The sequence below is a fragment of the Myotis myotis genome, unplaced genomic scaffold (genome assembly GCF_014108235.1).
Source record: "Myotis myotis isolate mMyoMyo1 unplaced genomic scaffold, mMyoMyo1.p scaffold_m19_p_19, whole genome shotgun sequence".
In the NCBI taxonomy this organism is placed as follows: domain Eukaryota; kingdom Metazoa; phylum Chordata; class Mammalia; order Chiroptera; family Vespertilionidae; genus Myotis; species Myotis myotis.
This window is the reverse complement of record NW_023416323.1, coordinates 27,057,207-27,071,092: the sequence shown is the minus strand read 5'-3', so window position 1 is coordinate 27,071,092 and position 13,886 is coordinate 27,057,207. Positions and strand designations below refer to the sequence as shown.

General features: G+C 38.8%; 1 protein-coding gene across 5 annotated transcripts in view; it reads left to right on the top strand.

The window, feature by feature from the left end:
* PHLPP2 (PH domain and leucine rich repeat protein phosphatase 2) overlaps nt 1–13,886 on the top strand; it is an 80,079-nt gene that overhangs the window by 20,987 nt on the left and 45,206 nt on the right. For 4 of the 5 annotated variants that reach the window (XM_036345763.1, XM_036345761.1, XM_036345762.1 and 1 more), the window contains one exon: nt 7,655–7,788. In XM_036345763.1, the coding sequence (XP_036201656.1) occupies nt 7,655–7,788 (134 nt within the window). Of the gene's footprint in view, nt 1–6,006; nt 6,105–7,654; nt 7,789–13,886 lie in introns of those variants that run through there. The other variant, XM_036345765.1, reaches the window with a different exon arrangement.

The window sequence follows — 13,886 nt, the reverse complement described above, 5'->3', positions numbered from 1 at the left end:
CGGGCCTCTGATTATGTATATATTGGTCATGATGTCAGTCATGGTATTGCTTGTTTGATTTTGGTGCTTTTCTGGGCCTGGAGCTAAAACACAACTGAGGCTTACATGTATTTGATGCAGGTCAGAACCTAGTAAGTCCTGGGGGCTTAATGCTTAAGGGCTATTCTCCAGCCCCCTCTAAGGGGGCTAACCAGCATGACTAGCAACATGCCAGGGGAGGAAAGGTCAGGGGAGGGTCCTAACTGCATGACCAGGGAGATGCTAGGGAAGGAAAGGTCACCCTGGGGGGCCAGTTCTTGGTTTCCCAGTTTTTTATTTTTAATTTTTATTTTTATTGATTTCAGAGAGGAAGGAGGAGAGAGAGAGAAATACCAATGATGAGAGAATCATTGATCGGCTGCCTCCTGCACGCCCGCACTGGGAATCGAGCCTACAACCCAGGCATGTGCCCTGACCCTTCAGTCTGCAGGCTGATGCTCTATCCACTGAGCCAAACCAGCTAGAGCTTGTTTTCCCAGTTGTTAGGCACCCAGGGCTTTCCGTACCTGGCCCATCTTCCTTACTCTTCTCACATCTGTCTAGCTGCCTACCACAAACAGTCCCAAGGCTTTGTTTCTCGGATTATTTGTTGCAGGTCAGAGCCTCATTGTCCTGAGGGCTTAAGGGAGTAGTGGTGTAAGGGCTTGTATGGGAATCATATGAGACTATTCTCCGGCCACTTGTTCCTCCTCTCAGGGAGTCTACCAAATGATGAGCAATGTGCTGGGGAGGAAAGGTTAAGGGAGAGTCCCAAATGCATGACCAGTGATATGAAAGGTCAGAGGTTTAAACTGCATGACCAGCGATTTGCTAGGGAGGAAAGGTCACCTGGGGGAGAGGTCCCATCAACAATACTTGTTTTCCCAGTTACTAGGCATTTGGGGCTTTCCTTCCTGGTGACCTTCAGTACCTGACCTATCCTTCTTAATCTGCTTATGTCTAACTGCCTACTATATCAAGAATATATACTGCCCTAGCTGGTTTGGCTCAGCAGATAGAGCATCAGACTGTGGACCAAGGGTCCTGGATTCGATTCAGATCAAGGGCATGTACCTCGGTTACAGGCTTCTCCCGGCCGGGGCCCTGGTCGGGGTGCGTGCAGGAGGCAACCAATGGATGTGTTTCTCTCACATTGATATTTCTATCTTTTCCTCTCCCTTCCACTCTCTAAAAATCAATGGGAAAATATTCTCTGGTGAGGATTAAAAAAAAAAAAAAGAGTAGGTTCTGAATGAATTATCACTGAAGAAGGAAAAAGATTATTTTTGTTTTGTGCTTCATATTTCTATACTGTTTTAAAACTTTCAAGGAATGTCTTATAGTTCTAACCAGCATTGGTCAGTGGTTAGAGCATCAGCCGGGGTATCGGAGGGTCTCGGGTTTGATTCCCAGTCAAGAGCACATATTTCAGTTGTAGGTTCGATCCCTGGCCCTGGTCAGGGTATGTGTTGGAAGCAACAAATGGATGTGTCTCCCTGACATTGATGTTTCTCTCCCCCCACCCCCACCCTCTCTCTTTTTCTCATCCCGTTGCTCCCTTCCACTCTCTAAAATGTCCGTAGTAAACATATCCTGGGGTGAGGATTAACAACAACAACAAAAGAATGTGTTATACATTAATTTGTTTTTATTTAAATTCTTTTTGTTTTTATATTTTAATACTTATGAAATCAGCTTATGTTTTAGAGTTGTTGGTGGGTCATAATTTAATTGGCAGCGTTTTTATTTTATTAATGATTATTACAGTACCATCTAGTTTACTACAATACAATTCTGACACTAACTACCAGAGTTTTCAAAGACTTCATAAGTTAAAGGGCATAGTCCCCAAAAAGATTGCCCTTACTGCACATGCTGGCCACATTTCTGACCTACTGGATACAAGTTAGGAGGTTACCTTGGTCCCTTCAAGTTCAGTAATTCACTAGAACGACTCAGAACGCAAGACAGCATACACTTACAATTACAGTTTTAGTAGAAAGGATACAAATCAGGACCCATCCAGCCAAATGAAGAGACAGACACATAAGCGCCCTGAAGGTAGAACTTATTTCCCAACTCCCATGTCACCATCCCTAGGACATTAATGTGTTCACTCACCAGGAATCTCCATGGAACTTTGATACAGTTTTTATTGGGTAAACTTGAATGATCATGTACTTGGAACTCACCTTCCAGCCCTCACTCCTCCCCCAAGACAGGCTGGCTCCTAGTTCCAACCAAATCCTCTTTCTGGTGACCAGCCCCTGTCCTGAGTCATCATATCTCTTAGCGTAAACTCAGGGGTGATGCAAGGGGCTCATGAATAAAACACTCCCATTACTCAGGAAATTCCAAGGATTTAGAATCTACCTCCCAGGTACCAGGGACAAACACTACTAAGATTCTTTATTGTACAACAGTGATGCATAAAAAATAGCATATATATAATCCTCACCCGAGGATATACTTACTGATTTTAGGGAGAGAGAAAAAAAGATAAAAACATCAATGTAAGAGAGAACATCAATTGGTTGCCTTTCCTATATGCCCCGACCGGGTATTGAACCTGTGACCTAAGTATGTGCCCTGACTGGAAATCAAACCCAAAACCTTTTGGTATATGGGACGATCCTCCAACCCACTGAACTATACAAGCCAGGACAAAAACAGCGTATTTTTCAAATAATAGTGTATTAGACTTAATGGAACACAGTAATTTAAAACAAGTTTTTAGGTTCTTTGGTATAAGTTAACATATGAAGTGCTTTGCATTCTCTTCTGTGTAAATTATTTTAACTATGTAAAATAATGTGGTTTGCCTAAAAGAAGGTAGGTTTTGTAATGAAACCAGCACAGGTGGAAGCCTTGATACCATTATGTAGTAATTATGTGACTCTCTCAGCCACATTTTTCTTTTTTGCAAAATAGGCATAGCCTTGTAAAATGTAAAACACTTCTAGCCTATTGTCAGTCATGGAGTAGACATTGAAGTATCCTTATTGTTGCTGTTTGTCTTATTAATCTATATTGCTGATCTTAACATTTGCAGATTTTACTTTATAGGTGGCCAGGGATTGAGTTTTAGTCTGAATTTGATGTTGAGAGCACTGCACTGTTTTGTTAGGGTCATTGATATACTGTATTATTCCCTTTCTTGGATTTCAATAATATGAACTTTTGCCTCTCACTATTATTAATAACAGTTTTTTGTTCTTGTTAACCCTCACCTGAGGTTATTTTTCCCATTGATTTCTTAGAGAGAGGGGAAGGGTAGGAGAGAAAGAGAGAGAAACACTTATGCTAGAGCAGTGATGGCGAACCTATGACACGCGTGTCAGAGGTGACACGCGAACTCATTTTTTTGGTTGATTTTTCTTTGTTAAATGGCATTTAAATGTATAAAATAAATATCAAAAATATAAGTCTTTGTTTTACTATGGTTGCAAATATCAAAAAATTTCTATATGTGACACGGCACCAGAGTTAAGTTAGGGTTTTTCAAAATGCTGACACGCTGAGCCCAAAAAGGTTCGCTATCACTGTGCTAGAGAGACACATTGATTGGTTGCCTTCCCACACTCGGCCTGGTTGGGGTCAGGGATCAAGCCTGCAACCGAGGTATGTGCCCTTAACCAGAATGAAACCCGAGACCCTTCACACCTCAGGCTAACATTCCAATCACTGAGCCAAACTGGCTAGGTCAGTGGTCAGCAAACTGCGGCTCGCAAGCCACATGTGGCTCTTTGGCCCCTTGAGTGTGGCCACGAAGTTTCAATTGCACTGTACGTGCATGTCCGCACGTGGTATTTTGTGGAAGAGCCACACTCAAGGGGCCGACCACTGGGCTAGGGTCTTAACTAAAAATTCTTGTGAAATGTTAGTTGGAATGAAATTTATTCCTCTCTTAATTGTGGATACTACTATTTAAAATAACTGTTGGCTACTATTAGTTAAGAACTATAAACCAGTGTTGATAGCATTACTGTATTGGTTGAGAAATAACCATATGCATATATATTCAGATTCACAAGGACATGGTAGCTCCTAGAAACCTTAGAAGCAAACTAAGACTATTTCAGTAGTCTTACTGTCTTTCTTTAAAGCAAGTTAGAATATTTCAAATGCTGAGTGTTGTGATCCTTTCATTGCCAACATTACTCTCTCCTACACCTGTTTAACAGTACCGTGTATAATTTTCCTTTGATATGTGAGAGTTTTAACAATAGCTGATTACCAGCCTGTTAAACTTTTGGAACTTTGAAACACAAAATTGATCTGTAAGCATATTACAGCATTTCCCTCCCCCTTACTCTCTACTCTTTTAAGCAGATGAGTTTAATAAGTAAATGGAATTAGTCCCTCATTTTACTTGTTTTTGCTGTTCTTGAAATATTTCTTGTTTACTCATTTATGCTAAATTAGTAAGAGCAGATGTGGAGATCCTTTTGATTTTTTTTTCTCCCACCAAAGAAAATACTTTCTTTAGGTGGAAATTATAATATAGAGAGGTTTCAAAATCAACAGAGCCTTTTTTTAAATTTTATTTTTTACTGAATTTATTGGGTGACATTGGTTAATAAAATTATAGGTTTCAGATGTATAGTTCTATAATACATCAATCTACAGAGCCTTTTTAGGAAAGGAAATTTGATCATTTGAATATTAGAATTAGGATGTTTCCATTTCCCTTGGATTTTCTAGAGAGAAGTTGAAAAATTGAGCTAGTGAGATTTAACCTGAAAGTATTATTTCTTGGTCCTGAATATGTGATCATTATATGGAATTTTGATATTTAAGTACATGAAACTCTGTATCCAAAAATAATAGCAGGGTTATATTAGGAAGATATCCTGGGAATGGAATAGACGCTTGAGTTCTAAAAGACCTTAAAGATGAGCTGGCCCAATGTGATTCTTAAGGAGTCTTTTAAAATATTGGTGACAGATGGCTTCCTAGCTCTGTGAGCTATTTTGAGAGGCAGTCTGTTTCATTATGGACAGCTCCAATATTCTTCCTCATTTTTAACTCGTTTACCTGTGCAACAACTTCTCATTCTTCCTAGTTCCATTCTTTGGAGCAATACAGAGTAAATCTAATTCCTTTTGACACTGGAAGATATAGATAGCTCTTTACGCCCTTGGATTCTTTGTCTTCAAGTTAATCCTTCAGTCGGTTTTCATATTACATGGCTAATTGACTTTTCCAGGAGACAGTTTATTAGAAGTCCCTCTTAAAATGCATCTTTCTTAGAAGAATTCTACCACTGTGTGGAGAAAATGCCTACTACTGTCATAGCCCTTGGTGAATTTTTATTTCATCTGACTAGAGATTAATTGTAATTGATGTGTTTATCCTGAAAAGATTATTTTTTGTTTCGATTAAATTCAACATTTATTGGTCTTCGTAGGCTTTTAATTCTTTGGTCATTCTCCATGTAGTAGTTCCGAGTTTATAGAAAATAAAAGTCTGAACTGAGCAGTCAGAGGGGCCAGGTGATTGTTTTATTTTATCTTATTTATTTTAGCCTTAGTTTAGTTTATTTTCTTGTGCTCATCAGTATGATTTCCACTACTCAATTATCATTTTCTAAAAAGTATGTTTTTATTGATTTCAGAGGGGAAGAGAAGGAGAGAGAGATAGAAACATCAATGATGAGAGAGAATCATTGATTGGCTGCCTCCTGCACACTCCCTGCTAGAAATTGAGCCCACAACCTGGGCATGTGCCCTGACAGAGAACGGAACAGTGACCTCCTGGGTCAAAGGTCAATGCTCAGCCACTGCGCCCCTGTGGCTGGGCTCCTTCCTCAGTTGTCATTTTGATGCATTTCTTCACCTTCAGCTTTGTAGCATTCATGTTGTTACTTAAATCTTACTGGCAACAGTATTTCCTAGTTCTTTAACCACAAAACAGTTGTCCTTCATATATTTTTGCCATGATTGGGGAGGTGTATTGTGTTGCTTCTAATTAATACAATTCTTAAGTTTTCTAAACAGAATCCTTTTAAGACATAAAGACTAAGGTTCTTCAAAACCGTTTGAGTATACATAGACTTTCCTACACCTGTTTTTTGTTTCTTTCAGGTGGGGAATATTCTGTTTTTATTCTAAGTAAAATTTGGTTCCAGTCCAAAGATTTTTTAAATATTAATTGTTGATATGCTATTGAACACTACTACATACAAGATATTTTTCTAAGTACTGTACTTTACATACTGTGTAATATCTTGTTGTAAGTAAATAAATTTAAAAACAACTGCATGAGTTAGGTACTGTTGTTATTTCCATTAGACTGATGAAGAATTTAAGACAATGAGATTAAACAGCTTGTCTAAGGGCATGTAGTTAAGTGGCAGAACTGACTTTTGGAGCCTATACTCTTAGCCACTGTATTTCTGACTTTTTGTTTTCTTATAAAAGAATTGTAAAAGAGTTGTTTGTTTTTATTACTGTTGTAGCCCTGGCCATAAAAATACATATTGATAATTTTGTTTTTTAAATATTTTTAAGTATTTTAAGTCTATGTGATTTAAAATATGCTGTGTCACCAGGAGCCACGAATGGTTACTCGACATTCTGATTTTATTTTAGCTTTCAGTCAGGATCATGCAGTATAATGATTTCTGGGGACTTATTGGGCCATTTTATTCCTAATTTTTTTGGAAGAAGTGACTATGAAGCCAATGGAAATACAAAGTTCCTGGAAAATAGTAGGCAATCCAAAGTCTGCAGCTCTAATTGTGTGTGTAGCTTATGTGAAATCAGATATGACCATGTATAATCTTTTATATCTCGTAAATTTGCCGCCTTTAAGTTTGGACCAGAGGTTCTTAATGGACCTTGTAGGGGTCCCTGAGACTCTTTGAAGAGATCTGTGAGGTCAAAACTATTTCATAATAATAATAAGACATTGATTTTCTTTTTTTACTTTCAGTCTCTCATGCATGTACAGAAGAGTTCTAGAGAGGGTAAATAGCATGTTACCATAGCAGATTGACTTTAGAAGCAGATCTGAGAATCTAGCTGCTTTCTATTTAATTAGCAATTTACAAAAATGTGAAACAGTGCTATTCTTTTCTCCAGAGTTGATTCATTTTGGAAAAGATATTTTTCAAAGAATATTATTTATGTTAACATCATTGGTTTATTATTGTTGCTTAAAAATGAATAAATGGGGTGGCTGCTAATTCTTCAGTTTTGCATTCATAGTGCCAGTGATGGCACTACTCTGCATTCTAGCCATTTGCCCCAATTTAAGTTTAGAAATTACCAGTTCAGTAATAACTGAATCTGTTCAAAATGTTAATAAAAGTTTTGTTGCATGGTAGCATTAAAAAAAAAAAAGAATAAACAAAAAATCAGGAAACGAATAAACAAAAGTTTGGAAATTCTTAATTTTAGTTTTTAATTCAGTAGATATCAACCCCTATGTAAACAAAAGCTCTTTGGGGTCCTCAAAGACCACAGAGGGATAATGGGACCAAAAACTTTCAGTACCGCTTACTTAGATTATATGATATTAAAGAAGATCTTGATATAGAACTGAACATCTAAAACATAATAAAAGATTTAAAAAATGAGATGAAGCATTTTTATTAGTTACTAAATATTTTTCTTTTGAATTGTGCAAGCAGGAGACTGGAACCCACCGAACGACCTCTTCAGATAGTTTATGATTACTTATCCAGGCTGGGCTATGACGACCCTGTGCGCGTACAGGAGGAGGCAGCAAATCCCGACCTCGGCTGCATGCTTCGCTTTTATGGTGGTAAGAACTTATCAGTGGCTTTGTGACTATGCTAACTGCTTTTCAGTGGATCATTTATGCCTCTGTCTGTCTTCAGCTTTTAAAAAGTATTTCAGCCGAAACCGGTTTGGCTCAGTGGATAGAGCGTCGGCCTGTGGACTTGGGGGTCCCAGGTTCGATTCCGGTCGAGGGCATGTACCTGGGTTGCGGGCACTTCCCCAGTGGGGGATGTGCAGGAGGCAGCTGATCGATGTTTCTCTCTCATCGATGTTTCTAACTCTCTATCTCTCTCCCTTCTCTCTGTAAAAAATCAATAAAATATATTTTTTAAAAAAGTATTTCATTAAAATCTGTTTTTAAGCCAATGAACTAATGTAGTTAAACGACATCAACAAGGGGTGGTGGTTAACGGAAGACTTAGAAGAATTAGCCAAAAATATATTTCCTTTTTATTTTTGCTCTTTTAAACAAAACGTGTTTTGCTGACTTAATAATTATTTTTTACCTTTGTCAGAATCTTGATGAAACCATGCTTTAATATAATTTGAATGAGTAAATTATGTTTGGGCAAGAGGTTTTAAAAACACATTATTTGTTAAAAGGCAATATATGTATTTACAAAAGGTAAACATATATCTATAGATAAAGTGTAATTGGCTATGTAGCAAATTGCCTCAAAGCTTAGTGACTTAAAATGATAATAAATATTTATTATCTCAGTAGAGGCCTGGTGATGGGGCGATGGCCGAGCCCCCGACCAGTTGCATCGCACTTGCTTTGGCTGGCCTGGCGCCAGTGGGTGTCATAGTGTGGTCCCAGATGGTCATCTGGTCTAATTAGCATATTACACTTTTATTATTATAAATAGTGTTTTAATTTCTTATAATCACCTCCCAAGCCCATTCACTGCTTAATAGATAATCACTACTACCAATTTGGTATATACCTGTTCAGAATTTTTTAAATTTTATTCCTATGAATGTGTATTCTTAGAAATATATTTTATTTACATAAATATTATCATTTGGTATTGGTCTTAGTGATGCAGGCAACAATATGTTTTAGAGATTTTTCCTTAGCTGTCTTCTATATTCATTTCTTTAAGTTTCATAGTATTGAATATTGTATGTATTATAACCATTTCCTTAGTGATGGACGTTTACATTGTTTCCAGTTTTTTACTATTACATCATTGTAGTAACATTGCTTTTTTTGTAGCACAATTGCCTTTTTGTGCACCTTGTTTCTTCAAGGAACATGAAATTATTGGGTCATAAGATAGTTGCATTTAAAACATTAATTGTTGGCTGGTCCGAGTGCAGTGGCGCCTACAATTAATTGATAAACACACACACACACACAAAAACCAAAAACAAACAAAAAAACACACAGTAATTGTTAGTACAGCAGAACAAACCTATATGCCATCAGTATGTCAAATTACACCTTTGCCCACAATATCTCTTTTTAATATTATTAGCATTTAAATTTTTTACTAACCTAATAAAAAATGGTCTCAGTGTTTTTTCAATTTTTATTTTCCCTGGTTACTGGCATAGTTGAATGTTGTTTTATATTTTCATTGGATCTTTGCATTTCTTCTCCTTTGATACTTCTGTGCAAATTTCTGTTGTCATTTTTTATGTTGATCTAAAGGACTTGTGTATATATTCTGAATATGCATCCTTTGGATACCATGTCTGAGGCAAACTTTTCCCCCAGCCTATAACTTGTCTTTTAATTTTGTTTACTGTTTTTTATTGTATGGAAATTTTAATCAGTCTTTTCCTTTATGCATTTATATCTCTTCCCTATTCTATAATAGGTCATAAACATATTCTATATTTTTTCCAGTACTTTTAAAGTGTTAAATATGAGTAGGGATTTAAATTTCCTTTTTTCTCTATGAATAGATTGCCAGTTGTCCTAACATTTATAGAATAGGTCACCCTTTTCCTACTGATTTGAAATATCACCTTATTATTATTATTAAACTTGAGGCCCAGTGCACGATTCGTGCACTGGTGGGGTTCCTCAGCCTGGCCTGCTTTCTCTTGCAATCTGGGACCCCTTGGGGGATGTTGGACTGCCGGTTTCAGCTGATTTTCACAAGCCAGGCCAAGGGACCCGACTGGTGCATGAATCTGTGTACTGGGTCTCTAGTATGCTTATAAGATCTTAAGACTTTCCCATCCTTCCCGCTTCCCTCTGAGATTTATCAGTCTGTTCCATGTTTCCATGCCTGTGCGTTGAGCATCTGCCCTTTGGTTGTCAGTGCGTGTCACAGCTACTGGTCGAATGGTCAAACGGTTGATCAGTTGCTTAGGCTTATATATATTTAGATGGATTCCCATACAGGCAGGGTTTATATTTGGACTCTATCCAGTTAACGTTGATCTATTTGTCTTATGTTAATACCAAAACTGTTCTTAATATGCCCTTACGATATATTTTGATAGTTGATAGACAAGTTCCCTATCATTATTCTCTGAAAAGTGAGGAAGATCTCTAGAATCAGAGAAGTGTTTATGAAGAAGTAGAATTTAGGTTGGTTCTTTAAAAAATTGACAGAATTTCTGTAAGCAGAAAGGAAAAGGAGGACATGGGATGAGAGACTAGACATCTCAAGGTATGTTCTGTGAATCACAGATAATTTGAGTCCAGATTATTTTGGGCTTTAAGAGCAATATCAGAATGTTGCCTTCATTTGGCAGAAAGTAGCAGGAAGTGATGGGATCCAAGTGAGCCAGAGAAAGATGAATCAGGCTGCAGTGTGATAATAATTCAGATGTGCACTAATAGGGGTCTGAACTGGGTAATGGGAAGAAATCGTTCACATACGAGACTTTTTGAAGGAATAATCAGTAAGAATTGATGGTTGTTTGAAAAAGGGAGTTGGGGAAGAGAACATCAGAGATGAAGCTGCCTCTTGAGCAGTGGTTCTCAACCTTCTTAATGCCGCGACCCTTTAATACAGTTCTTCATGTTGTGGTGACACCCAATTTCTTTCTTTCTTTTTTTTTTTTTTAAATTAAATCTGTTATAGAGGCAGAGCTGCCTCGAACAGATTGTCAAACTACAGCAGGAAGGCCGGGGAGGGTGGAAGGGCAGGAGGGGGGTGGGTAAGAGATCAACCAAAGGACTTGTATGCATGCATATAAGCATAACCAATGGACATAAGACACTGGGGGGTAGGGGAGGCCAGGGGATTGTCAAGGGCGGGGGGAAAAAAAGGAGACATATGTAATACTCTTTGTAATACTTTAAGCAATAAAAAAAAAAAATTAAATCTTTATTATTCAGATTATTCCAGTTGTTCCTCTTTGCCCCGCCAGAGCTCCCCTCCACCCATTTGCCCCCCCCCACTGTCCTCATCCATAGGTGTACGATTTTTGTTCAGTCTCTTCCCGCACCCCCCACACCCCCTTCCCCCCTGAGAATAGTCAGTCCACTCCCTTTCTATGCCCCTGTTTCTGTTATATTCACCAGCTCATTCTGTTCATCAGATTATTTATTCACTTGATTTTTTAAGATTCACTTGTTGATAGATGTGTACTTGTTGTTCATAGTTTGTATCTTTACCTTTTTCTTCTTCTTCCTCTTCTTAAAGGATACCTTTCAGCATTTCATATAATACTGGTTTAGTGGTGATGAACTCCTTTAGCTTTTTCTTATCTGTGAAGCTCTTTATCTGACCTTCAATTCTGAATGATAGCTTTGCTGGATAAAGTAATCTAGGTTGTAGGTTCTTGCTATTCATCACTTTGAATATTTCTTGCCACTCCCTTCTGGCCTGCATAGTTTCTGTTGAGAAATCAGCTGAGAGTCGTATGGGTACTCCCTTGTAAGTAACTGAGTTTCTTTCTCTTGCTGCTTTTAAGATTCTCTCTTTGTCTTTTGCTCTTGGCATTTTAATTATGATGTGCCTTGGTGTGGTCCTCTTTGGATTCCTTTTGCTTGGGGTTCTCTTCGCTTCCTGGACTTGTAAGTCTATTTCTTTCACCAGGTAGGGGAAGTTTTCTGGCATTATTTCTTCAAATAGGTTTTAAGTATCTTGCTCTCTCTCATCTTCTGGCACCCCGATAATTCTGATGTTGGTACGCTTGAAGCTGTCCCAGAGGCTCCTTATACTCTCTTCATATTTTTGGATTCTTTTTTTCATTTTGCTTTTCCGGTTGGGTGTTTTTTGCTTCTTCGTATTTCAAATCTTTGACTTGATTCTTGCAGTCCTCTAGTCTGCTGTTGGGGGTCTGTATAATATTCTTTATTTCAGTCAGTGTATGCTTAATTTCTAGTTGGTCCTTTATCACAACCTCGAGGGTCTCATTAGATTTCTTGAGGGTCTCATTAAGTTTATCGGTGGTTTCTAGAAAATTCTTGAAAAACCTTAAAAGTGTGGTTTTGAACTCTATATCCAGTAGTTTGCTTTCCTCCATTTCTGTCATTTGTGACCTGTTTCATTATCTCTGCACTTTTTATGCTTTGCTGTGTTGATAGAGTGGCTTTCTGTGCTAGGTGTCCTATAGGGCCCAGTGGCTCAGCCTCCCCAATTACCTGAGGTAAACACTCTTGGTGCACCCCCTTGTGGGCTTTGTGCACAGTCTTGTTGTAGTTAAGCCTTGATTGTTGTAGATATCACTGGGAGGAATTTACCTCCAGGCCAATTGGCTGTGAGAATCAGCTGTGTCTACAGTGGGGGAACTTCTGTGCTGGAGACACCCTTCTGGGGCAAGATTTGCTTCAGTGGGGCTTTGGTGCTCACTGAGTCTTCCCCCTGATTGTGCCCCTTATGGATCTGAGGAGTTGTAATCTGGATGTCCCAATCTGACCACTGGATACACTGGCTCTTGGATCTCTAAGGAGGTGCTAATTTAGCCTCTGCCTGAGGCTACCCAGAACGAGCTATGGAGAGATCTGCAGATTCCTCTTCTTTGTTTGGGATTTGGAGGTGCCTAGATGAGGCCCAGCTGTGAAGCAGTGCAAGCTGCTGTGAAACCTTGAGTCTTCTTTTGGAAGTTCTGGGTCTCTCTGACCAAGCTGCAGTTTGTTAGGTAATTTTCAGATTGCAAAGGTCCAGGCCTTTCATATGCAAAAGCCTCTGCACACAGCTTGGGTGGCGCGGGGTCTCAGGGAATCAACAGGGCGGAGTAAACAGCTATGGAAGATCCTCAGTCCTATCCTAAGAGGTCCCATGTCTCAGTGTCCCACGGTAATCGCTGCAAGCACCTCTGAGAGAAAGCCGCCCTCAAATTCCTACTGATGCCAGACAGTCCAGTTTCTTCCCGTATGAGTCTGGGTCCCCAGAGACTTGCCCAGAACTGGAGTTCAGAGCAGTCAGGAGCTTGAGACTCCCTCCCGATTGAAAAAGACAACCGCATCCTCTGTTCCCAGCCCTTTCCATGTGTGCCTCCGTACCTCGGCACTTTACTTCCCCACCTCCTCTGAGTCTCATTATGCTTTTCTCTATCCTTCTAGTTGTAGAATTTCCACTCAGCCAGCCTTCCTGTGGTTCTGGATGATGTCCGTTTTGTCTTTTAGTTGTATTTTTGAAGTGGTTGTGCAAGGCAGCAATTTCCGGTGTTTACCTATGCCGCCATCTTGGTTTCTCCGATTTTCAGAGGTTTTGGTCCGTGTTTCCTTTTAAGTGTAGTAAGTATCCAGTTGAAGATGTCTGCCAGAAAGTTAGAAATGTGGAACTAGAGCTGAAGAAATACAGATCTGGGAGTCAGGTACATGGGGATGTTAAAGTTGTGGAAGTTCAGATATCTTGAAAAAATACTTATTAGGAAAGAAGTTGGCTTAAGGCAGAACTTTCATTATAATAACCGATATTCGTTTTATACCCTTGTATGTGCTGAGCACTTTCTAATGTGCCTTTCATATAATCCTCACACCCCTATAAGTAGATGTTATTATTCCAGAGAGGTTATAACTTGCCCCAGTCAAATAGCATAGTTATTAGGAAGTACGTAAATCTGCCTGGTTCCAGATTTCAATCTTTTAACTTCTAAGATACTCCACCATTTAGTTGTTGGAGAAATAGTTTAGAGAAGTATGAGAAATCCATAAAATGTGAGAACTGGGAAGGACTAGGGATCATCTAATCCAACTCCTTTGTC